Genomic DNA, 25,942 nt, shown 5'->3' with positions numbered 1-25,942 from the left:
TCTGGCTTCAAAATATCTTAATTAACGGTTCTCCATTCTCATCTTCGAAAAAGTGCTTGGTCCAGATGTGTTGATTTTTGTGTGTGGGCTTTACTATCATCAAGAGTGCCTTCTGTGAATTGAAGCCTTTTTTTTTTGTTTATGGTGTATTTATTTTCAAAGATAATACCATATGTCTCATTCACTCCATGCCACCAAGAGTCTTATTCATCAACAGCAGTACAAACGTGCAGCCGCACAGTGAGAGCCTGGATGGTTTGGGATGCTGCCCCAGGAAATGAAGGGGCCCGTGGCTATTTATTGCGAGTGGGTTTTGGCATGGTAAAACTGAGCTAAGGTCACTATGGTTTGAGAGATCAAGTAGTGTACTGTGGCTGTTTGTCAAACCGGGGGGGGGGGCACAGATTTCCCTGTTCTCTGACAGAATCTGATTCCACTCAGAAAAGGCTGATGATCGAGTGGATGAGGTGGATTGGTATGTTGGAATGTTAAATTGGTCAGTTCTGTGGCTATGGACTGGATACACTGGAATTGTTCATTACTGAGCTAAGACTGTTGGCTTATTTTGTTATTGCCAGCTATTTATAAATTCTTTCTACCAGGTGAAATATAATGTGAACATGTATGTAAATGAACACGACACATCTACTTGTTACTACCTGAGTGAAACTGTCCTCCAAAAAAAGTTGTGGAGTTTGTGTGCAAATTATAAGAATGAACCTTTAAAACACAACCCCTTTTTTTATTGGACTTTGTTCCTTGTACCTAATCTGTTGCTTTATCCTTATATATTTTTTTCTTTTTTACTCTTAAAATATTACCTATAGATCAGAATATCAAGACATACTTATAAATATTTGCCTCAAATTATGCACTAAAACTCCCATTGTTATTTTGCAAAATATTTTAAAGCATATAAAGGTACTCATGAAATACTATTACATATAAAAACCAATTCTGAGTTAAATAAATAAATAGCTTATTAGTTGTAAGTCTTGTATATAGAATCAGAAAACTGCACCACTGTTTCCCTTCTCTCTTTAACCTTTTTCTGTTTCTCTCTTATTCTGTTTCTTTCTCTCTTGCGCTCTCTCATTCTCCTCCCCAGATTATTTTTTACTACGGAGCCACAGACCACTGGTGCCCTGTGGAGTACTACCATGATATGCGAAAAGACTTTCCAGACGGGGACATTCGTCTGGCTGAAAGAGAGTTCTGCCACGCGTTTGTCTTAGACACAGGGAAAGAGATGGCCAACATAATATCAGAGTGGATCCGTGATGACCTCAAGGCTCTGTAACCCAGCACTTTGGCTTATGCAGACTTAAACTGGCCTGGTGTTCCATGCCCATTTATAGGGTTACCAGGCAGACCTTATCAAGATAATTTCAGAGGCCTTCATTAGGGTGCAGGAACCTGCTGGTTGTCGTTGTACACCCTGTAAAACATGCACTGTTTAAGTACGTGCGGGACTAATCTTGCACTTATTGTGTTATTTTACATCACAAGGGCATGGAAGGTGGACTTTTGAGACAGCAGGGGAATGCAGCTCTGTCCAAAGGCTAGGCCACATGTGTCCGGTAAAGCAACAATCAGGAATTATAAAGCACTTATTTTGTTTTTGTTGCTTAGCACTTTTAAATTGATTCTTAAGGCTTATATCTTAACCAATTTTCCATGTGCAAATGTTCTACCTACACAGTAGGAAAAAAAATAGGGGGGGGGGGGGGGGAAATCATATTTTTAGTGAAGCAAACCAAAAGTCTAAAAAAATTTTTTAGCTGTGCCTCACTGGCTGCTGTTTGTATTTAGATCTGTGAAAAAGTTCCAAAGCCCATGCCTTTGTGTTGTAGACAGCGGGACTGATCAGACCTGCCCTGTTATTGTTTTGGCCTGGCTTTGTCTTTAATACTAAGCCTGTGAAATATGCTGTGTACACTGTTGTAGCAAGGGTTTTTGATGTATTTGAACATTTCTGATGTTATAAGACCATACTTTCCCTTTATTGTACAAAAATTGCCATCGACCAAAAATAAAAAAGCAAGTTTATATGTAAAGCTTACGTGGCTAATGGTCATTTTGATGCTTCCCAGAATGAGAAAATTAAAGATCCACAGCTTGTACTATGTCTTGTAAGGTTGGAGACAAAGATACTGTTAAACTAGAATGCTGCTGAAATCCTTAAATCAGTATAAAACACAAACTGTATAATGAATAATTAGGGTGATAATAAATTCTATAATGTTCTCATAAGTGTTTGGCAAAGTATACTATTTGATACATACAGTTGTGTTCAAAATAATAGCAGTCCAACATAACTAACCAGATCAATCACTGTTTTTGGTAGAAATTATATTACTACATGGCAAATAACTTACCAGTCAGTCTAGTAGAGTCATAGAAAACCATCAGACCCAACATTCATGATATGCATGCTCCTGAGTTTGTGTAACTGAATAATTAATTGAAACAGGCGTGTTCAAAATAATAGCAGTGGATTAATTAGTGAGTTCATTCATTCTGTGAAAAAAACATGTCAATCAGGTGGCCCTTATTTAAGGATGACGCCAACACATGTACATGCATTTCTCTCTGAAAACCTGAGAAAAATAGATCGTTCCAGACATTGTTCAGAAGAACAGCGTACTTTGATTAAAACATTGATTCATGGCAAAGGCTCAGCCAATGATCAGCTCCAGGGTGATCAAAGATGGTTTGAAGTTACCTGTGAGTACTGTGACAATTAGAAGATGCCTGTGTGAAGCTAATCTATCGGCAAGAAGCCCCCACAAAGTCCCACTTTAAAAAAAAAAAAAAAAAAAAAAAAAAAAAAGACGTGCTGAAGAGGTTACAATTTGGCAAAGAACACATGGACTGGCCTAAAGAGAAATGGAGAAACATTTTGTGGACTGATGAAAGTAAGATTGTTCTTTTTGGATGCAAGGGCCACAGACAGTTTGTCAGACGACCCCCAAACACCGAATTCAAGCCACAGTATACTCTGAAGACAGTGAAGCATGGTGGTGCAGGCATCATGAAATGGGGATGTTTCTCTTACTATGGTGTTGGGCCTACTTATCGCATACCAGGGATCATGGATCAGTTTGCATATATCAAAATACTTGGTCATGTTGCCTTATGCTGAAGAGGAAATGCCCTTGAAATGTGTGTTTCAACAAGAAAACTACCCCAAACACACCAGTAAGCGAGCAGCATCTTGGTTCCAGACCACTAAAATCAAAGTTATGGTGTGGCCAGCCAATCCTTGGACCTTACTCCGATAGGAAACTTGTGGGGGGGACATCAAAAACGCTGTTTCTGAGGCAAAACCAAGAAATGCAGAGGAATTGTGGAAAGTTGTCGAATCATCCTGGGCTGGAATACCTGTTCACAGGTGCCAGAAGTTAGTCGAGTCTATGCAGCACAGATGTGAAGCAGTTCTCAGAAACAGGGGTTATACAACTAAATATTAGTTTAGTGATTCACAGCAATACTAAATCCTAAAGATTTTTCAGTTTATACAGTAAATATTTGAGTTTGTGAAGAAAAATGCAGATACTGCTATTTTTTGAACAGCCCAATATTCATTTTTCTTCATTTTCTGTAAAGTAATTAAAAAATCGATACATTTTTCATGTTTTGATTTTTGATATAATGTGCAGTGTTCCCAATGCATGGAAATAAAAACTATTATAAGGATTCTGAGCTTTACGTTTTTAAACACACTGCTATTATTTTGAACACAACTGTAACCCAATTAGGACTTTGTGTTTTGGTGACTTTTTTTTTTTTTTTAAACTCCACAAATTCTTGCACTCATGTGTTTTTTATTTAAACTGTAAACCTAGACTCTAAGATCATTTTAAATGGGTTTTGATTTTTTTTTCTTGGTCTGGAATGGCAGATTTGTCATAATGGCATAGAAATCAGGATAAATGTATACTGGCAGGAGTCAGATGCAGAAGACTGTGACAACAGCAGCAGCAGCACCCTGGTTCCTTTAGGAACCATAGAATTATGAATTTTCATGTCTTCCAGGTATGTGGCAGTTCAGTGAATACAGATTCTGTGTATTTGCAACAGTCACAATATGAATGGCCCTCAACATCAGGCCTGTCACTCGGAATTGATTGGTTTTATTTCCTCAGACATCATATGGAGACTCTGGAATAGTATTTTACCTGAAAAGCTGCAGTTCACTTCAACTGAAACTCATGCAGATTTTTGTGGGCCCCCTCTTGGCTGCTGAAGTATCCCAAGAGATTCTTTTATGGTTAATGGAGCAGCCAAAGAAGGGCTTGTTATAAGAAAAACTTTACAGAAGATTTTGAATCACCTCACGTGGCTCTCACTGGTTCATTATGGAAGGAGCATCTGAGTTTTCCCTCAAGAGTCCAAATGCCCACAGCAAGAGAAAGTCTCATAAACTAGTCAATCTTGTCAAACATTGCAAATCACAATGTTTTGCTGTGTGGATATGGTATGATTCCTGACTATAACAGTAGAAAATGTCCTTTGGATTTCAGTGATGGCAACCCGTAAACCAACCCTTACAATACTACCAGCAAATCCTCATCAAGCATTGGTCATAATTTTTTACAACTCCAAATGTAACCATTAGTCTTGAATTATACATAATTCCACTTTAGTTCCCACACTTAGCAAGCACTAGTGCTCAACATCTTCTGTTGTTAAAAAGCTGAACAAATGGAGAGTAAAACATCTCCAGCTGATCTGGTCCTCCGGACGTCTCAGAGGAAAGACTTGCCATGTAAACCCAGGCCTCTTTAATCTCCCTGTTCTGCCTCTTCAGAAGAGAATGACAAAGCCCCTTAATTTGCTTATCCTTGATTTAAACCAGGAGACAGGGCTAGTTCATCGAAGGAAATGGAGTAATCCCGCCCGGGTGGATTGAATTGTGGCAAAGCAAACAAGCTTTACTGTTTTACGTTTCCAAAGTGGTTTGGGTTTTTTGTGGTGATGAAGAATTGTTCCAGAGATATACAAGCTTTTTCCTGCCAAATATCATCTGCAACGGATCATATTTGTTCCACTGCTTTTCGTTACGTTTTGTTTTGACATTGTAATAGTTGCTCTTTGTTCTGTTTTTGTATCAACGTAACATTGTATGATACACTGATCTAAAGACGACCACAATAGAATAATAGACTCTCAGAATTTATACCCGTTTGCACTCCTTTGCGTGCTCTTCTGGTAATGTGAGTTTATGCAAGGTCCTATCTTATCTTTTCAGAAATGTATGTCACACCAAGTCACAGACAGCAGTTTTGACAGAACGGAGGTCATCACCCATTCTGAATTGTTTCCTCACTTCTATGTCAGCATATTATCCATTATCCATTAAAATCAGCTCTTTAAAGGTCCTACATGATGTAACGTCTTGTCATGTTCTATTATTGCTAATAGGTTTTTGAGTGACATTCAATTTTTTGTTTGCTAATGTTGACAAAACATCTCTCTTCTTACTGGCATGTGTAAATAAAATGTTATTTACCTTTTTATGTTTTACTACAGCATGGCAATATTAATGTATACTTGAACCTTATATATTTTTATGTTGAATCCCAGTCTCTGATACCGTTTTATTCTGTTAGACTAAACACTCCAGGAAGCTATTTACGTTCTAAAATTAATGATTGAATGAATTATACAATTAATTTTTAAGAAAAGGGTTAAGGGATCTCAATGTTCATGTAAACAATTTTTTACATTACATTTACATTATCTGTATTTAGAAGATGCTTTTATCCAGAGCTGTTTACAAAAGTGCTTTGTCATCGACTCATAGAATGTATCCTAACCAGTACAGTAGGTTGGAGACAAAGATAGTGTTAAACTAGAATGCTGCTGAAATCCAGAAATCAATGCTGATACTTAGAAGAAATGCAAAATGAGAATGGGTGCTGTATCAAACAATAAGTGCAATACAAAACTGGCAGTGCACATCATTTAAACTGTCCTTAAATATTGATAGCTATCACTAAAATGTATGCTCTCAAACAAACAAAAAGTTGGATTGCTTTAATCAAGAAACTTCTCTACAAAGTAGAGTCTTCCCTTCCTTTCATTTATTATACACAGTTATAGGCTGAATATAGAAGCATATTCTAATTAGAGGGGCTTTAAAGATATATGGAATTAATGAGATGATTACATGAGATTAATGGAATCCTTTAGTGGTCTGGAGGTAGTTTGAAAAAAATGGCAAATAACTTACTACACCTTTAATTAGACAAGTAACGTAATAAGTTACGATTGTACTTGAATATTTATTTTTGTGTGATCATAACCTGCATATTCAGTGAGAAGGTGACTATGCTGTCCATACAAATGGATTCAGATAATACAGTTTAATATATAGTTTAGTCTCATCACACAATGTTTTCAAATATCAGTGATCTGGATTCACAGTTACAGTGTGCATTGATTCAACAGGCAAATAATACGTGTCTTGTACTATTTCTGAAACACTAAACACATTGCTTTACTTTCTCTTGCATCACAATCCTCTGTGGACATGCACTTTGTACAAGGGCATGAAGCAATGTTTAAAAGCTTCCAAAGGGACCCCACACACATACGCCCACCTCCCCTCATACACACACACTGGAACATTCTACACACGGAGGTTCTCATAGTGCCCATAGATCATGGAGCATATAACACATTGAAACATCCCTGCCAGCAACTGAAAATATCATCTCCTCCCTTTGCCTTTTGTTAAATGGAATTCAGACTTACCTGGAATCTTTTGGTATACTTTGCTGGCAAAAAAAAAAGAGACAAAACAACCCTAATAATGATTCCGGAACTGTGGATGAGACAGTAAGTCAGTAAGGGTTTGCTTTCATTTAGATGTCTGGGAAAGAAGATTTGCTGCAGTAGCCTGTGTTTTTTGTTTGTTTTTGTTTTTGTTATCAATAGCCTTTTCTTTAATAAAATAATCTGAGCAACAATAAAAGGCCAAAAACATCGGTAAAATAAACATGAGGATACAGTTGTGGTTTGAAATTTATATAGATGTATATTTTTTACATATACTACTAAATAGTATTTCCATAAAATAAAAAAATACATAGCTGTTTACAGATAATTTACAATTGAATTATGTACACTCCCTTTCATCTTATACATAGAAACACACGCGCGCACACAGTGCATTGTCAATGGTCTAACAGAGGCATATAATCAATGGACATTTTCTATGTTTCCGTTTTTTACAATCATCATCTTATCACCATACATTAAAAACACAAATTTGCAGGGACTTGAGAGAGTTAAATGTAGTAAATGTATTCAATTAAGTCCAGTATTTTAAAATGAGTACAAACGCATACGCTGTTATTTTCAGCTTTCATTATGAGACCAAATGTTTGTTCAGTGTTTTACCATTCCATCTCATTTTTTAGACCAATACACAATAAATTGGGTATGGTAAAGTAAAACAGATGCTGTGAGATTCTTACAAAGTGAACTTCGTTTAGCGATGATGTATACAGAAAGGTCGCCAATCCCCTCGAACCGTGGCAATGCCACCACATTTACATTCATTGTCAGAAAGCAGTTGGCCTGTGCATTCGAAACACCTTCCCCTCTAAATGAGTCCACAGGCTTTTCAGGCCAAACAACAAGGCACAATAAAGAGTAGCCTTTGTAGCTCTGAGAGTCAGTAACTTCCAAAAGCTTAACACCGGTCATTAAGACCACTTAAATGCAACAGCACGACTTATCCCAGCCTCTGGGGCTAAAAGTAAGCACAATACTCGTAACAGTAATTTTGTCATTGCCTAGGTTGTTAGTGCAGTTGCCATGACAAAAGCAATGTCGTAAGTCCAAAGCTAATTTGAAGTTCATCTAACTGTCCCCTCTTCCAGCCCCAGGAGAGCCCAATAGTCCCCGGGTTTTTCTATGGGAATGAGCAGCGGTAGAACTCAGCTTGACTGACCAGGTAATAAATGTTTAGGAAAGAGTCTTGTCAATGCAATGACTTAAAACTGCTTAAAAGATGCTAAACCTCCATATCAATCTTGTGTGGATTCTCCTTATCAAAACTGCGAAAATGCAAAAAATGTTTTGCAGACGAAAATAAATCTGTTTTTAATTTGCAGAAAATATAATCAGCATAAAAATAAAATGAAAAATAATAAAAACAATTTTTTAAATGGTTACTAATAGCACATTTAGTCAAATATGTCTGCTTCTGCAAGCAGAGATACCATGTATGCCTAAACCATGACCTTCTGGTTACAGCGCGTACACATGGGCATGTATTGCTCACTGGATTTTTAGACGACAGAAAACCTATGCTGGGTCAAATCCCAAGATATGTACAGGATTGTTCTAACTAAAGAAGATCTGAAATTTCAATAGGCTAGCTCACTATGTGATGATTTCACTTTTCCTTGTTTGTTTGTTCCTTTCATGTATTTCCCACTATTTTTCAACTGTTAGCAGGTGTCTGAGGTGAGATGGCATTAGTTAGGATGTGCTCCAGGCACTGTTTATTCTAATTAAAGATGAGGAAAAAGGGGACACAAAAAGCCCTACCCATGTAGTTATCCCAGATGAGAGGGCTGTCCCACAGGGAAACACAATGCCAGGAATCATTTTGATTTTGGCTGGCCAGCTTCTTTCACGGCGTAAGGTCTGAGGTTGCAGAGTGCACTGAAGTCATCTATCTCTTTACACATTTGGACATCCTGCATAACACAGTCGTCCTGTCACGCTGCAGATGCCAAGTGTGGAGTCGGCTACACTTTACATCAGCACAAAGAGCCCTTAAATGGCTTAAGCGCAAGCAGACTTTTGAATGAAACACGAAATGACTAGCTGTGCAGTTATCTCAGGTCCTTAACAGTGCATGGTTTGTGAGTTTCCTCTCGTGGGCCAGTCAGACAATGTCCCCTGTGCCACATAAAGGAAGCAAGATGTCAGCTCTTGGGAGCATCAAATGTGTGTGGGTTATCTTGATACAAAATTCAGAACTGCCATACTCAATAAATCATTGAATGAGTTTCTTGATTTTAAAAACAACTCAATCTCCGAATGGAAAAACACATTGTGTAAAATGACCTTCAGGAAAGAGTCAAAATCAACAACTTTCAGTCAAGAAGTGTCGCCGCTGAATAAGGATGTTGTTTTGTTGTTATTGTTGTTTGTTTGTTTTTTGTTTGTTTTTCCTCAATCTTATATATTTCAGAGCTGCTATCAAATTTCTTGAGCTTCTGTTAACTTTGCCTGACACTCAGCTTAACTGAGAGTTAAGCACGCCTTTCTCCTTTACATCTTACAGTCGCATGTGATCACTGACAGACTTTTGAGTTTAAAGTGGTTCAACATTTTCTCAGCTGCTGCAAGAATACTTCAACGCTCTATCATTCCGTTTACATTATCAGGATGCAGTGTCATTTCTGGAATTCCAGGCCTTACTCCTTTTCCGATCGCGGAGTTGTTTATTCTCTACTGGGGAATTTAGTCTCTTGTGAAGAAGGGTGTTATGAACTTTTGCCTATGAGTCCCCTGGCCATTTCTTGAACACTTAAAAATGCCCATAACTGCATGCACTTCCAGACACACACACAGACACAATCGCACACACAGTTATCCACGGTAGTCCTCCCTTAACAGTTTAGGCACTTTGTCTTCTTCCTGTGAGCCTGGCAGTGCAGCACTGGGCCTCTGAACAAGAGAGGCTGCTTCGCAGTTGAAGTCTCTGGGCCGCTGGCCAGGCCCAATTCTCACACCGCTACCTGCAACCACAGCTCTCCACTACCATGTCCTCGTACTGTTTATAAACCACGTTATTCCCTGCATCAATGTAGAGGATGCTGATGGGGCTGAGCTTGGATGGCACGCAGCAGCTGGGTGGTGTGGTCTCTGGATCCATGGAGTTCATGAGTGTCTGGATGATAGCATGGTTGGTGGGCTCTAGATGCGAGCGCAGTGGGAAGTCACACACGCCCTCGCAATGGTATGCCTCGTACTCCAGTGGTGCAATGATCCAGTCGTCCCAGCCCAACTCTTTGAAGTTCACATGGAGCGGTTTCCGGCTGCAGCGCGTCCTCCTCCTACCACCTCCTTTTCCCCCGCTGCCTGTCCCGCCTCCGCCTCCACCCCCAACCCCACCTCCGGCACCGCCTCCACCAGAGCGGCCTGCCTGCAGCGTGGTCCTCCTCTGTCGTCGATTCCTGGGCCTGCCACCCCGATCCAGCCCAGGGCCAGGCGAGTTCCCACCCCGCAGGGCCTTCATCTTCTCACGGATCTCCCTGAACAAGTTCTCCTTCCGGCGGGTGTGGGAAAATGCCACAAGCAAGGCCCTCTCATGCCACATCTGGCTTTCCCAACCCAGGCCCAGAAGTGGTGGGTGCACTGCTTCCCCTGTTGAGTTTGAAATGGCAGCTATGTTGAAACACACATGGGTGCTGCCTGGGTCTGTCCTGTGCACTTTACGGTGGGCCTTCACACCAGCCCCAACATCAAACACCTCCCACGTGGATGAGGTGGCATCAAGTACATTGACGGTCCTGGAGGTGAGCAGCAGAGGCCTGTGTGAGGAGCCTGGACAGGAGTAGCTGTAAAGGAGGAGGCGGTATAGGCTTCCTCCTTGGGTCAGTAATCCCCTCAAGTCAGGTGGCGGCCTCCGCAACACCCGTAGCTCCACCTCTGTCAGCTCCTCCGCCCTTGAGAGTCCAGAGAGGTCAAAAACGTACCTCTGCTTGGCCTCAGCTGACAGCTCACCTGCATACATAAAGGAAAGCGACAAAACAACAACAAAAAGATAAGCAGACTAACCTGACACGTACAAATACGCACTGCTGGGAGGAATTCCAATAATGGGCCAGTGTTAATTTGATTTCAGCAGTGCTTTACAAGAGCCAGCTGTCTAAGGCAGAAATCTCACATTCCTCGCACTGTTGTGAACAGTCTACCGCATGGCCTGGCCTTTTTTTTCTGAAAATGCCATACAGACACTGTCAGCTCCTCTCCTCGATGAGAATAACATTCAGAGGCCTGAAATGGCTTCTCCAAATGCAAGGAGCACTGGGGCGGCCAAGGCCAGGTGGGGAGTGTTTGGCCGACCTGTCGTGCTATGACGGCCCTTGGCCGCATCTGATAATTACGCTGATCGACTGAGATGAGGGCTTGGCAGGAGGCACTCACAGCTTGTGGCCTCCAGCAAGCCTCTCCCTCCAACCTCCTGCCATGCTGCTTGAGAGGCGGCTGTGCAATTAAGAGGAGTGGCGGGTGGCCTGGACATCCAATCCGATGCTAGCCCTTAGAGAGCATCCAGACCCTGTTTCCTGAAAGCTTTTCTGGACCATGGTCATTTTAACTACTTGCTTGCCCTTAACCACTGTAGTGTGCGGGACGGTGACCTCTAGACTTTGTGTGCCTCTCCTGAGCCCATGTCACACTTTGCCATTCATGCCAGAGCCAGTGCAGGGAAGAGCGTCGCTAAGAGAGACCAGACCCAGCGCTCACAGTAAAACAAGCCCCACTGTTGACATCTGAACATCCAGCTCAACCGTGGAAGCTGGAGTGCCGAGCAACCTGAGACGCAGACCACAGTTTCATGGTTAAGACATGAAGGGGATTCTTCCAGTATGAGCGGGTTGCACGAGAACCCAAGGCCAGATCTGGCTATATTGTGTCGACTGCATATCTAGAGACAGAATGAAGAATAACGAGTAATTGCAAACAGCATCTCAGCGGCTGGCCCCACAGTACCTAGTCGAAGCTGCCTCACGGACCCCTCTCTCACACCGAGACATAGAGCTGCTGTCAAAATGAAGGTTAAACAGAATGGGGGGGATTGGTAAACGCAGGGCAGCGCATCCTTTTCTAGCACTAATCTACATATACTAGACATAACAATGACATAACCTAAAAGATAATTATTTGAAGAAGCACTCATGGAATTACATTGCATTACAGTCAACCATTTAAAACTTTTAAGTAGTTCTACAACCCGTGGCTGAATTTTCCCTCAAGACTTTCAGACCGTGGAAGGTCCTTTCAGACCGTGGCTGGAGTTGTTTTATGCCATCTGATGGTGTATGCAAAATGATATAATGATTCCAATTAAAATTCAAATGAGTCCTAAACAGTATAGCTCTTCTAAGATCACAGGACTGCAAGTTAGAAGAAGGTTCATTTATTGTTGCAGTTGTTATTGTAGCTGTTCGTTTTAATTTCTGATTTCGAGTTAATAAATGACAAGGCAATTTATTTATGTAAATGGGACTCGCTTATAACGTAGGAAACGTTTAAGTAAGGTGTAGAGCATATTTTTACCTTTCTGTCTATTGTTAACCCGTTAACGAAGGATGGAATTCTGCACACCTCTCTTTATTTGGGATAATAACACATTAGAATTATTATGCATATAAGATCTGTAGTGGTCATGATAATGTTTATTTGAACACGAGTTTTGAATTAGGCGTTTCTCTCACTTTATCAGCAACACCTGGGGAGGGAACGCACGCTCTTCCAAGCATTTAGCTCAAGATGCCAGTGAAGTTTATTTATCACAGATGTTGGAAATTCGACACATTTGACTTAATGTTTCCTATGTATTTTAAGTAAGCTATTTTAAACACTCAGACTGGAAAAACAACTCCTAGAATAATAAATCAAAAGGAGGCATTATAATACTATAGAGACGCACGGACACAAATTCGCAACACCCCAGTAAAGTCCAAACAGTCGCTTACTCATTTTCCCGACCCCTTATTACCGAACATCTTAAAATAAACTAAAATTATTTGACTCTGGTGGTGCAAGACTGGCTTCACCGTAAGAGATGTCTACCTACCGAAACAGTTTTGAATACAGTTGTCACATTTGTACTTTCCCAATATAGCTATATTATCACAACACCCTTAAAATACGTTGTTAAAAAATCTGAAACAAACGACGGATAAAAAACTTACACACGTCCCGCTGACTCTTATTGTCTGATCAATAACACCCACCTTTCTCCTGTTCTACAAAGCTGGTTACTGTGTTGGCATGTCTCCGCAAGCGTGTCACGTTGTTGTTTGCCCCTTTTCGATCGAGCTTTGATAAGGTCCTGTACAGAGATATCATGTATGATGGTATATGGACAGAGGTTCCGTTCCATGGAGGGTCATTCCGGGAGACTGCTCTCAGGTCTCCTAAACTGTGCGCATCCAGATGTGATTCAACCCCGTTATCGGGCGCGCCAGAGGAGGACTGCAGTGACCCAAGTACCACAGCCGCAAGAACATTCCCAAAATAAAAGGAAAACCATAAGATGGCAGAGGCAATCTTCCTAGGATTCATTTTCAGTGGTCTCTGGCCGAAAATGCAAAAGCTGGATGGATATTATGACTTTGGGAACTCCCCTTTGCTCTTTAGATAGTGTTAATATCTTGAATCTGAGTAAATCTGGGGTGTAGGAACGGCTGTTGCGCCGAATGCAGCCAGCGCCCCCAGAGGCCAAACTAAATTACTTCGCAAACCATCTGCCGCCCCAACAGCGATTCAGAACTTTAACAGGCAGTTACGGACGATCTGTTTCCAACTAAACAGGTAATGCGGGATATTAGTATATAGAATTGACATGTCTTGGAGCAACCGTTTATTTTTCAATCATTCAAATTTGTATAGCACTAAATGGTGATTGACACGCATAATAAAGTAGTACATTACTTGCGTCTCGACGTCGACGTTTAATCCCTAGTTTAATGTGCGAGCGTCGCCATCGTGTGTTGATAAGAAGAGTTACATCTCCCAGTTGTGAAACTACTCTTGGAGCGAACGAAACGTCGGAACATGAGCAAATATATGGAGTTTCAGTCCCCCCAGGTTGGGAGGGTTAGGCGAAAAATGTATTAGATTTCTAATGCTAGATTTTTGATTACACATTAAAATGTATATGCAAACTTATATAGGCCTATATGTATATGTAAACTTTCCTTTACATATGGATCACGTTTTAAAGCTTTATCTTCAAATAAAGACAACTTACATTTAATTTACTCAAAATATATAAAGTAACATGAAACAAATCATATGTTCGCAATAAACAAACCTCGTGTCCACATGAAGCTATGAGTACTCTAGGTAGGAACACAAAATATGGTAGCCTACACATTTTAAATCTTTCAATAAACTCACTGCCTGCGTTATAACCATCACAAAAATACTGAAGGCGTTACATGTATTTCGTTACTACCAAACACTGCAGTCCGCCTGTTCTTACCATGGTTTAAAACAATTTATTAGTTTTATGTAAAAATAATAATAAAAAATAATAATAATCTGTAACAAAAATGAAAAATTATTTTTGTATTCAAGTTTCAACATAAAATAGTATATTGCCCTAATGAGGACAACATTTGCTTGCAATTGTCCTCTGCTTGTGAATTGTTTAAAAAAAACTTCACCCTTTCTGAATAAAATATCTTCTTAATGAAAGTACCACTGGACTGTGAATCTGAAGGAAAGCTGAAAAAATGAACACCAAAGAGCATTCTAAAGAAAATCAGAGATAATGTTATAGATATGCTATAGAGAGGAAGCGATTATAAAATAATATGCAAGTACCTGGTTTTGCGGTCAGATGAGGTTTAAAAAATGGAGCTGTTTGACCAATATTCAAAACAGTATGTGTGGCGCAAATATAACATTTCTCATTGCTCAACAAACAAGGGTGGCAACACCATGTTGTGGAGATACTTTTCTTCAGCAGGGACTGGGCATCATTGTTAAAACTGAAGGATGGATGCATGGAGCAAAATACAGGGAAACTAGTCAGGATACAGGAAAAGATGGATGCAGAAAATATGGAGCAATCCTTGGTGAAAAACTTTTCCAGATTACCCAAGATCTCAGGTTGGGGAGAAGGTTTACATTTCAACAAGACAACATGAAGCAGACTGCTAGCAAAACTGGAGTGGCTTTGGGAAAACTTTGTGGAAGTCCTGGCGTGGCCCAGACAGAACCCAATAAAGCATCTTTAAAGAGATGGGAAGATGGTTATGCTGCAATACTCCCCATACAATCTGTCTGAACTTGAACAATTCTGCCACGAAGAGTGGAAGAAACACTGAACATAAAGGTGTGCCAAGCTTGTAGGATCATTCCCAAGAAGCACTGAAAGTATCATTGCTGCCAAAGCTGCTATAACCAAGTACTAAGTGAAGGGTATGAACAAATATAAAAGTAAATGTATTTAAAATACGATGAAATAAACATTCTAAAAACCTGTTTTTGCTCTGTCTTTGGTCAGGCATGTGTAGACTGAGAAGAAATTAGTCTTTTTGATTTTAAGGTGAGCCTGAAACATACCAAAATATTGAATACCAAAATATTATACCAAAATATTGAAGGGTCTGGATATCAATCAAAATTACATAAGCCCATCAATATTTGAAAATCTTCACATTACTATAAATAACCTGCCATGGGTCAAATACATTACAAATACATTGCTTTGTAATTAATTAATTAATCTTGCTGTATCAAATAGTATGTTCATGCAGTGTGTATATAGAAACAAGAGAATAGGGCCAAAGTAGAAGTGGTTTCTATTCTACAAAGTTACCTGTTGTCACTTACCCTTTTCACACTTTTTCAGCATCAGATACATGTTTAATTTCATTTAAAAAAAAACATGTTTTTAAACACGTGGTGATGTTTTTAAAATGCTATGTTGATATTTTTTTTTAAAAGAGAATCAATTCTCAAAATGTAAATATCAGTATTTCGTGTCCACCCATGCTTTTGAAATAATCTAAATTCAATTTATGGGACAATGTATACCTAACAAATGAATGCACAGAAGCTCTTGTTGGATTAGATTTTTATTTTTAGCATATATCACTGAAAGTCCACTGAGCTACAAGAAGTAGGCTTAAGACAAGTAAGCAATCTTAAGTTAACCATCACCACTGGATTAGAACACGAGTAAGATGCGTCTATGGGTTCTTTCAAAAATCATGCCCATGTGTACCAAAAGCTCTTTCAGTGGTCGTTCGATTGCATCCCACATTTACACTATGTTCCAATCCTGCATGCATGTGAGACCTTTTCATTTTACAAATGTTATTCCTTTCTGTCTATAATGATCCTGAATGTGCTCTACTATTTTGTTTTCATCACTGAGTTCTTTTTTCCAAATCAAAATGTAACACTTTGGAGCAAAGGGACGACCCAGCATGCCATAGCTAGAAACCAAATGGATGAAGAGTCGATGACCCTCTCATACTTCTCTTTTTCTTGTACATAGATGGGAATAAAAATGGTCCACACCACTAGGTTGATCAGCATGCTCACTGTAATAAAGCTGCTATTTTTGTAAAGATCTGGCAATGTCCTCCCCATGAATGCAAAGAGTAAGCAGGCCATGGAGAGCAATGCAATATATATCAGCATGCCCACAAAGAATCCTGAATGTCCCAAATCACACACAAGCATGTTAATTGCTAAGCTTTTTTGAGGTGGATACGTCACTATCCAATATGTACATATTGGATGCTACCTGTATGCTAGTGCAAGCAATCATTACAACTGGTGGCTGGTTGACCCACTTCAGCCAGTAGCCCAGCTTCAGTTTAAAGGTGAAGCCCACGTAAATCTGCAGCAGGTTTGCAAGGATGCAGGAGACACAGGTGGTGAAGGACAGGCCAAAGAGTGGTAAACCTGACATGCAGGAGGCATTTGTTGGCTCACCCAAGAAGAAGAAAATGCTTATGAAGCAGCCCAAGAGTGAAAGGAGTGCTGGATAGAGCAGGTAACCCCCAGCAGACTTTACAACCGGGGTGTGACAGTGCATGATGAATAACACAGCAACAACTAATGTAATGAGAAGGCCAATACAAATGACAAATGCAGCCAGGCCAATACTGAAGCTACACTGTTGGAATCTTGACATTTGTTGCCTGCAATTTTTAGATGTTGCATTAGTTTCAGAAAAAAACATTGTCTACACATGCACAAAACCGAATGCTCGGTTGCATTTGGGCATGGACATGGACATAAGGCTGTAGGTTAACATTATGGCAGGTTTAATGATGTTATTTCTTAACCATGCATCATATGCACTTTTGTAGCAGTATATTGACTTACTGCCACCACTGGAGATTTCATTAGGTGCACAAGGTTTAAAAGTCATGCAACATGTGTTATCTGATAAAGTGAGTTCATATCCTTTTTGGCAAGATTTATAGCAATTAAACTGAGTCACCTAAGAAAAAAAACAAAGTAATTTTAATACTAATTCTTCCCAAATAAATGAACCAAACAGCTGCAGAAGGAGTTATATGTTAGTCATAATTTTGTCATTCTTTGACAAATTAGTCCACATATGCTCACCATTTTAGAATAATTCTCTAAGTTTTCTCCTGCAGCAAGTTGGATGCCATTTGGCCCAAACTCCCCAATAGGGAAAATATCGCCATTCTCAGGTTTCCATTTTAAAATGTCATATCCAATATTTGGATCTCTATCTTCATTCGGAGTCATGTAAGTGGTATTATCAATAGAGAAATTAAAATATTTGATTTTTTCTACGAGCTGAAAAGATACAGCATACAAAAATGACTGTTAGCCTAAATTAATATAGTAGATTAGTTATTATAATATTGAAATGGTAACACATGCTTTTCAAAGTGAGTGGACAAAAATGAATTTCCAGAATAAAACAAATGTATGCATACAAACTAAGGGACAACAATAGTCAACAATTTGATAGTTTGGATACATTCTAAATAATGCATTTGGATAATTTAACTTCCAGAAGTGTCTGCAGTCTTTTTAAGATGTCTGCATTTAGAAGCTTTATTTGGCTTGCAAATTTGCTGCAGTCTAACTATTTCTAGTGGAAAATATACAAAATCTCTTTTTATTTAAGTACATTTGTAATTGTACAGAAATGTATACAATCCATGCTGGAAAATGTGTGGTAGTGGTGTTCTGAAGCAAACTTTTAAGGGCTTAAGCAATAATATTCACTGCCATGTATACAGTGTAAGTTTCATATGATTCATTTTTTTCAATGAAGTCCATTAAACACCTCTTATTAATACAGCTTTGATTTAGTGGATTTGATGCAAAGGAAGCACAGTCTTGTACCTCAGTTGGACAGAAAGGATATTTTAATAAAAGATTCTGAAAAAAACTTGCTCCTGTGCTGTTCTGACTTATGAATTGATCCGTGTACTCTACAAAGCCTGGCACCTTGTTACTTTTACAAGTGACGCCAAGGATCCTCCCAGATAATGTGAGATTGACCAGGTTGAACAGTTGTTTTGAGGTGGCCCATGCATCACTTGCTATCTATGTCCTGTTTATGCCTAAATCAATTGTTGTCTTCAGGATGATCTCTACAAAGGAGCTTTGTGTTAAGAGCACAATGGCTACTGATTTCCAAAAGCCAAGCTTTTTTTGAAGATATTCCTGCATATTGTAGTTTGACAAAAAAAAATCTGCAGGTAGGATTTCCTTGAATTCCACACAGTTATTGTACTGTTTAAAAAAATTATCCAGAATTTCAGCACCATTCTGTCCATATTCATCTTGGCTACCAATAATGCCCACGGGGGAAAAGTTTAACTCTTTTACTAACTGGACAATAGCTTTAGTCTGATATTTATCACTTGGAACAGTGTGGAAAAAAGATGGAAATTTGTATCTGTTACTTAATGATTCACTTGTTGATACAAAACTGATCTAAAAAAAAAAAGGAACATAAACACATCTAAGGTATACTGCAAGTAAATTGAATGCCAATCTTTCTAAAAAGCTAATGTTGTGTTTACTGTGAAGTGGTAATGTTACAAATAAAGAATGATATGCTAAATCAATAACAACATGAATAAATAATAATAAATAAATAAGGTCATGAATATTTTGCTGCTTGTACTGCAAGGATAGGAATTTGATATTTTAAAATGTAGTCCCAAAGTACACAGAAGCATTCTTCAATATAACTATATGTTAAATGATGTAAAGAATATAGCTTTGATATGTTAGAAAAGTTTGTTTTACATTCTTTTACCTGTGTCATAAGAGGCAGAGTAAGAAGGTGCGCCACAGCAACTGAAACCTCTGAAACCTGCTCTCCGACAACAGCCTTAACAGTACCATCACCACTGCCATTACATACAGTGTATCCCATCTCATCAAGTACATATGTATTCGTTAGTTTTAATGTAGCTTTTAGTGCCATGGAGACATCTCTACAGGTCATATCCGATTTTCACTTTGGATAAGAGTGAAGAATGATTTATCTGCTCGATGGCATAGATCATCACTTGACTGTCAAGTAACTCGTGGACATCAAAGGCTCTAAAGAAGATTCTTTAATACATTTAAAAGCTTGTTGTTTGTAAGTTACTCATAACTGCAGTAGAGTTCATTCAAAGTAAAACTAATTAAATTGTGAAAGTTATTAAATGTAAAAGCGTGTGCATTTGAATAAAATTTTGGTGATTGATAATGAAGTCAATAAAAGCTACTGGTCATTTAAAATTAGAATGCAGAATGGAGTTAAATATGATACTCAAAAATCACATATCCGTCTGTCAGATATGACAGATGAGTTATCATTGACTTGATTGTGTATTGGAAAAAGTCCACCAATAACAATATCACCAGGATCAAAAACGCTTTGTGGGTCTTCCTGTGCCAAGCAAGGGAGATTGCACAATAGAAAGAGAATATATTTTGTCAGCCTTAAAATGAACATCTTTACTGTGGAACCAATCTCAAGCTTCACCATTTATACCGAAAAATACAACATATCATTGAGCACAAGCGCTTTCAAGGTAACAGACCTTTGCATTTCAGTATGTTTTGCATAGACAGACATCAAAACAAATGCTGCGGGCTTGTCGTAAGCAAATGCATGCACAGGAAACTTAGTCATGATGAAGACATAAAGATATTTCAATTCTCAAATAGAGACACTGTGATACTATGACTTTCCTTCAATTTTTATATGAAGACTCTATATGAAAATTTTATATGAAGATTCTAGGTGAGTAATTGCAGTGTACTCACACGTGTACACACACGTTCTGCGTCAGCGGCGACGTTTGAGAACGTTATTGGTGAATATGCATCATCTACCTTAGCAACTTCCTCCCTACAACCGAGATCAGCTGACTGCAATGCAACTATCACATGATAAGCTCCAAGGACGTGGTGTTTCTTGACATTGCAGTCCTATTGTTTTGCAGGGTATAAAGTTCTTTCAAGCCCAAAATGCGGTAAGTTTAACCCTTCACACAATTAGACGGTTTTCTAGATGAGTCTTTAACTGATCGCATAACCTTATGTGGTGATTAGTATTAACGTGTCCTTGTCTTTGGAAAACTGGTTTCAACCACAGTTTGTTGGGCTTTTAACTATAGCCGCAAAACAACCTACAGGACTAGAAAGTATAAGCATGAAATTAAAGCCCGTGTTTCAAAATAAAAGGTTTCTGAAAATAAAATGTATTTTTACAGGGTGTTAGTTTCCCTCTTCCTTTCTGTGTGGCTCGTCTATGGAGAGCGCCTAGAGAATGATCAAACTACATCGTATGTTCACCTTTTTTTCTTACGTGGTTCTGATTGAAAATAGAAGTCGTCGGTTAGTCCAAAAATGCAACTCGTCCGTCACTTATTTACAAGCGCTCGTTTGTTTGCATGATTGTTAACCTAGTGATTATCCGTATCTACGTTAGCGTGCCAGAAGACTGGCTCCACGTTGGGCAGGCCGGGCCTCTGGAAGAACTGGAGCTCACATTTGCCCTCAAGCAGCAGAATGTGGGCAGGGTTAAGGACCTGCTCGAGCTAGTATCAGACCCTGATTCACAACATTATGGTACTATGCTAGAGACTCCTATAAGCCTTGAAAATGTAATGAATGGAAAAAGGCTTTCTCATGCAACCTTTCTTCCCTTGTGGTGCATAGGGAAGTACCTAACCTTGGAGGAAGTAACATCTCTCGTCAAGCCATCTCAGCTGACCGAGAAAGTGGTGCTTACTTGGCTGCAGAGTCATGGGGTTAAAATCTGTCACACTGTCCACACTCAGGACTTTCTGCAGTGTTCTATGACTGTACAGTGAGGCCACTTTTACTATTTTAATAATTTAATTCCTAAGGTCTTCCTGGTACTTGAACACCGGGGAGAAGGTTTAAGTTTAATTTAAATGTTTTAGGCCATCTTGTAATTATTGTTGAATAGCCAAGGAATGGTTTTATCTTCTCAGGGTGGCAGAGACATTACTCCCTGGTACTGAATTCCATCGCTACAACAGAGATGGTCAGACCGTGGTGAGGTCCTCGTCTCCGTACTCGGTCCATGATGATGTGTCACAGCATCTAGATTTTGGTGGGTGAATGTGTGCACTTGGGGCATCTGTTGATTCTAGACCTAAGTGTATTGGATCGAAGGATTAAAACGATGTTTGTTCCAGCTATTTGTACATGAAAACATTTATGACTAATTAGATTCATCACTGGTGATATGTTTATGTATGTTGGCTCTTACTGCATGTTTAGAAATTTGGACTTCCTGATTCTTTTACTATATTTTTTTATTTCCTTATATTTATGCCATTTGGAAGATGCTCTTATCCAGAGCAACTTACAAAAGTGCTTAGTCATTTACTCATAAAATTACTTACATTTTCATTTATTTAGTTGACAGGTTCTTTGTCCTTTTTTTCTAGTGGGTGGTGTTCTCCGATTTCCACCAAAAGGAAGAGAGGTCAGTAGGGGCTGGGCAGGAACTGGAAGATCTGGAAGTGGTTTTCACTTGGGTGTGACCCCTGCAACCATTAGGACCCGCTACAACCTAACTGCAGCCGATGTTGGTACAGCTGCTAACAACAGCCAGGCAGTGGCTCAGGTAATCTAATTAAACTAAGTATTTTACTATTCATTGTACTGTGTCCTAGTGGATGTTCAAATGATTTGTTTTGACAGAAGCCAAGATGTATTTCCACTTTTGCAAGCAGCAGTTCCATTGTGCTTCTTTGTTTTCATTTTTTACTTCAGCAGTAGTAAGATGCCAAATAGGTAGAGCCTTTTTATTCAGCTTGTCTAATAAAGCCTGCTGTAACCTTCTGTCTAAAAACGTCATAGTTTTTGGAGCAGTTCTACCACCCAGCAGACTTGGCTGAGTTCATGATCTTGTTTGCGAGGGGGTTCAAGCATCATACTGAAGTGGAGCGAGTGGTAGGCACGCAGGGTGGTGGGAAAGCAGGCATGGAGGCCAGTCTGGATGTGGAGTACATCATGAGCACTGGAGCCAACATCTCCACCTGGGTTTTCACCAACCCAGGTAAAGAACCTAAAAAGTTCAAATTCAGTTTTGACCTATATTCAGAATAACTTAAATATGTTCAGTGCGCTTATTGTTACAGTGCACTCCGGCATTATAAACCAGCAGCGGCACTAAGAGTTCCATTTGTGGCTTGCGTTCAAGGCCGTCACGAGTCACAGGAGCCATTCCTCCAGTGGATGCTGCTACTCAGTAACATGTCTGCAGTGCCCTGGGTGCACACAATCAGCTATGGCGATGACGAGGACAGCCTGTCCACTGCCTACATGAACCGCATCAATGTGGAGTTCATGAAAGCAGGCCTGCGAGGGATCTCTATGCTCTTTGCATCTGGTACTGCAAAGTTTTATGGGTTGCTTTGAAGTGATGGTTGCATTACTCTTTGTTTGCTTTATATGATCACGCTAAAGGGTGAGGGAGGTGTTTTATAGCAAAATTTGTAACTGATGGATGTATTGTACTCCATGTTGTGTTTAAATGCAGGAGACAGTGGGGCTGGCTGCAGGTACCTGAAAAAAGAAAATAATGTGTTCAGGCCAAGCTTTCCTGCTTCCAGGTACACAGGTTTTGGCACTTGCCTCACAGTGGGTGTGGTAATTAGTCAAATTATGTGTGAGGGGGGAAAACTGTTATCTACATAGTGCTAAAGTGTCTACAGTCTGAAGTGATGCATTGCTTATGAGTTATGTTACTTATGATGCATATTGAGCATAGTTGAGTAGCATATGTTAATGATATTGTCCTTTCCCAGCAAACTGGGAGAAAAAGAACCATTACCTAAAGCAGGTTGGGCCAGTTGCTTTGATCTCCATTAATCTGCAGCAATAGTAGAGAAAGGCTACTGTTTAATGTAAGACTGTATGTCTGAAGAATGTTTAATATTTGTGGAACACTGTATAAATTGCACCTTGTCCTCTGTTACCCAATGTTTACAGTCCATATGTGACGACAGTGGGTGGGACCTCCTTCAAAAACCCATTCAAAATCAGCTATGAGGTTACAGATTACATCAGTGGGGGTGGCTTCAGTAATGCGTTTGCAATGCCAGACTATCAGGTAAGACTCAAATGATAAAGATAGGTAGTTGGGTCATTAGGTCAAGTTAGGTCAATATTCTAACAAACCAAAAAAGGGAAACTGGTTGTTGCTGATTATTATAAAGGTTACTAATTACTGACCATTTACTCTGTACTGTTGGGAGTTCTTCCAAGGGCCAAAATAAATATCAATATTGAAATATATACATTCATGGAAAACCTGCATAGTACAAAAAAAAAAAAAAATCAGTCTGGGATTTTAGAATGTTTTATTTTGTTTAGGTACCTTGTTTTTAGGTTTTAAGCTACATAAGTACAATGACATTTCAAATGGTCAAGCAGTAGGAATTACATTCAGACAATGTATTCTGTAAAATACATTTAAAGATGTGTGTGTTGTATGAAGGTTAAAGCAGTCAATGCGTATTTGAAAGACGAGCAAGCGCTTCCTCCAAAGTCCTACTTCAACAGCAGTGGAAGAGCCTACCCCGACATGGCAGCGCTGTCAGACAATTACTGGATTGTCAGCAACCTCATTCCCATACCATGGATATCTGGAACCTCGGTTAGTGTTTGTAGGGAAGGGCTGTGCTTCAGGAACTGAAAGTTGGAGTTTGATACTTGTGCTCTTGTTTAATTTTTTTTTACTTGTTTTGCTGCACAACAAGAGCTGCCTGAGGAGAAAGGGTTCTAATTCAAGCTTCTGCCTTTGTTGCAGGCTTCAACCCCTGTGGTGGGGGGAATCCTCTCACTGATTAATGACCAGCGATTCCTGAAGGGCCTTCCCTCCCTGGGCTTCCTCAACCCTCAGCTGTATAAGCTCCAAGGCACTGGGCTTTTTGATGTAAGAGAATCAACCTGCCAAAAGTGTGCTGGGAGGTTCTTTTGAGAGAGACCTGTTAAAGGCATTCCAACTCCTTGATGTTTGAGAACTACATGTGCTTGGCTCCATGTGATTTTAGGTTTTTCCAGACCATTCTGATACAGCATTTCAACTTCATTAAGGCACAGTAGTATTCTTGTCTGCTGGTTTGTCAGCTTCCTTTTCTGTAGATGAACCATTTTTTTTGTTTGCACTTTCCTTTGTTGAACTTCATGGTCTCAGGTAACAGAAGGATGCCACCTCGGTTGTCTGGATGAAAAGGTTGAAGGGAAAGGGTTCTGTGCGGCTTCGTCGTGGGATCCCGTGACTGGCTGGGGAACACCTAACTATCCCATCCTGCTTTCAGCTCTGCTACACAGCTAAGCCATGGACAGCTTGGTCAAAACACCAGCGCTATAAAAAAAAATTGTTTTTTTTTCCATTTCAAGGCCTCTCCTTGTGAGTTCAGAATTCTTTTTCAATATACAGATATATTGCATCTGTGGTCTATGAGGCAAAAGGTTTTGCAGCATTTTATTGACTAGATCTATATTTTACGGACATTTTTTGGAAAATTGCAAAGCAAGGTAAAATTTTGATACTGATGGAATAAATGAACACGTTTTGATCCATTTTGTGGATGTTTAAGGTACTGTGAGAAGACTAGTCACAATTTTGCTTTAGCCAGCATAACATGACTAGGTGTTTTGTTATGCATGACACCGTTTTGCATGTCAAAATCAGCATTTCCTACTGCTTTATGTAAATGTAATGCACTGGAGGTAAGTGTGTACAGCAACATTCTTAAATCTTCTCAGGATGTTTAATGTAGTGAAATAAAGTTACCAGGAATATTGCACTAAACTAATCATGCACTGTAACAATCTGGTACATTTTTATTCCTGGGTGCAGTATTTAGATCATGTAAGTTCTCTGTAGAGATAGGGGAACTGAGATGTTTTTAAACAAATCTGTTATGACCGGTTTTGTTTCTACCTTCTGAAAAATATAGAAACCACAAAGTTGCATGTCTTGTTTTATGTACTACATAAAGAGGCTTAACATTTTGCTTGTTGGTCAATTTGGAACTGCCTCATCATTTGACATTTTGCAAATGTAATTCTTCAGTTTATGTCCATGAACACACAAGGTCATGTCCTCCATGTGCAGTATATTGTTTCCATTGCTCAGCCTCACCTGAGTCAATGCATGTTTTCATTAGCTGACACATTGAATCTGACACTTTTTTTACAGGGAAAAGCTTAAACTTCCTTTATGTGCGCTTAATGAGCTGGTAACAGGTGCAGGGGAAGTGGAATTGGAGAGCTATGGTATGAAACAAAGACATGACATTGTATGAGCAATGTAAGATAATTGATGCATTTGAATAAAAGTTTTATTTTGAAATGTATTGTATTCTTAGGGTAGGCAATGAAGTGTTTGTAACAGATGGTAGGTTATTAATCTAATGAGTTTCTTACCACAGGCATAGATAGTGGGTGGTGTGGCAGAAACTTTTACTGATTTGGTGGTGTGCTGGTACAAGTACATGAGGCACGGGCATATTTATGGCTTGTGTTGTCCACTACCACAAAATGATGTGAATTACTGACGATGGGATAAAGGACCCTGAACACATTCTCTGTACACCATAAATGTATGTTGAACACACGGCTGTTTCTTCTGAAACGGCTGGTGAGCCATTATTGAATATATTGTAGA

At 39.4% G+C, this 25,942-nt stretch overlaps 3 protein-coding genes and 2 pseudogenes across 4 annotated transcripts in view; 2 read left to right on the top strand and 3 right to left on the bottom strand.

Annotated features, from left to right (window-relative positions):
* Positions 1 to 2,057, top strand: part of ldah (lipid droplet associated hydrolase) — a 34,352-nt gene extending 32,295 nt beyond the window's left edge. For both annotated transcript variants that reach the window (XM_027008897.3, XM_027008898.3), the window contains exon 7: positions 1,109 to 2,057. In XM_027008897.3, the coding sequence (XP_026864698.3) occupies positions 1,109 to 1,300 (192 nt within the window). In that variant the 3' untranslated portion in view covers positions 1,301 to 2,057. The remainder of the gene's footprint in view (positions 1 to 1,108) is intronic.
* Positions 2,058 to 6,679: 4,622 nt separating this feature from the next.
* Positions 6,680 to 13,553, bottom strand: gdf7 (growth differentiation factor 7). Its single transcript, XM_027008883.3, has 2 exons — positions 12,996 to 13,553; positions 6,680 to 10,758 (listed from the first exon to the last, which is right to left on the bottom strand). Exons 1-2 carry the CDS (start codon positions 13,324 to 13,326, stop codon positions 9,767 to 9,769), a joined length of 1,323 nt encoding a protein of 440 aa, XP_026864684.1. The 5' UTR covers positions 13,327 to 13,553; the 3' UTR covers positions 6,680 to 9,766.
* Positions 13,554 to 16,055: 2,502 nt separating this feature from the next.
* On the bottom strand, positions 16,056 to 16,921 carry LOC145643281 (G-protein coupled receptor family C group 6 member A-like; annotated as a pseudogene).
* A 190-nt stretch (positions 16,922 to 17,111) lies between these two features.
* Positions 17,112 to 19,735, bottom strand: LOC113576638 (G-protein coupled receptor family C group 6 member A-like; annotated as a pseudogene).
* Positions 19,736 to 20,146: 411 nt separating this feature from the next.
* tpp1 (tripeptidyl peptidase I) lies at positions 20,147 to 25,627 on the top strand. Its single transcript, XM_027008861.2, has 13 exons — positions 20,147 to 20,258; positions 20,499 to 20,570; positions 20,717 to 20,856; positions 20,947 to 21,097; positions 21,246 to 21,367; positions 21,708 to 21,886; positions 22,123 to 22,321; positions 22,466 to 22,654; positions 22,805 to 22,877; positions 23,257 to 23,377; positions 23,765 to 23,923; positions 24,077 to 24,202; positions 24,464 to 25,627. Exons 1-13 carry the CDS (start codon positions 20,254 to 20,256, stop codon positions 24,602 to 24,604), a joined length of 1,677 nt encoding a protein of 558 aa, XP_026864662.2. The 5' UTR covers positions 20,147 to 20,253; the 3' UTR covers positions 24,605 to 25,627.
* Positions 25,628 to 25,942: the final 315 nt, after the last annotated feature.

This window comes from Electrophorus electricus, chromosome 10 (assembly GCF_041902795.1).
Source record: "Electrophorus electricus isolate QZ-2024a chromosome 10, ASM4190279v1, whole genome shotgun sequence".
NCBI lineage: Eukaryota > Metazoa > Chordata > Actinopteri > Gymnotiformes > Gymnotidae > Electrophorus > Electrophorus electricus.
This window is presented reverse-complemented; position numbering and strand designations above follow the sequence as displayed.

Coding starts and splice junctions, on each gene's coding strand:
- gdf7 (XM_027008883.3), bottom strand. CDS start 13,326: ATGAATCCTAGGAAGATTGCCTCTGCCATCTTATGGTTTTCCTTTTAT. Junction 10,759..12,995: donor CTTTGTAGAACAGGAGAAAG/GTGGGTGTTATT, acceptor TTATGTATGCAG/GTGAGCTGTCAGCTGAGGCC.
- tpp1 (XM_027008861.2), top strand. Junction 20,857..20,946: donor CCCTGATTCACAACATTATG/GTACTATGCTAG, acceptor TGTGGTGCATAG/GGAAGTACCTAACCTTGGAG. Junction 21,368..21,707: donor GTCACAGCATCTAGATTTTG/GTGGGTGAATGT, acceptor CTTTTTTTCTAG/TGGGTGGTGTTCTCCGATTT.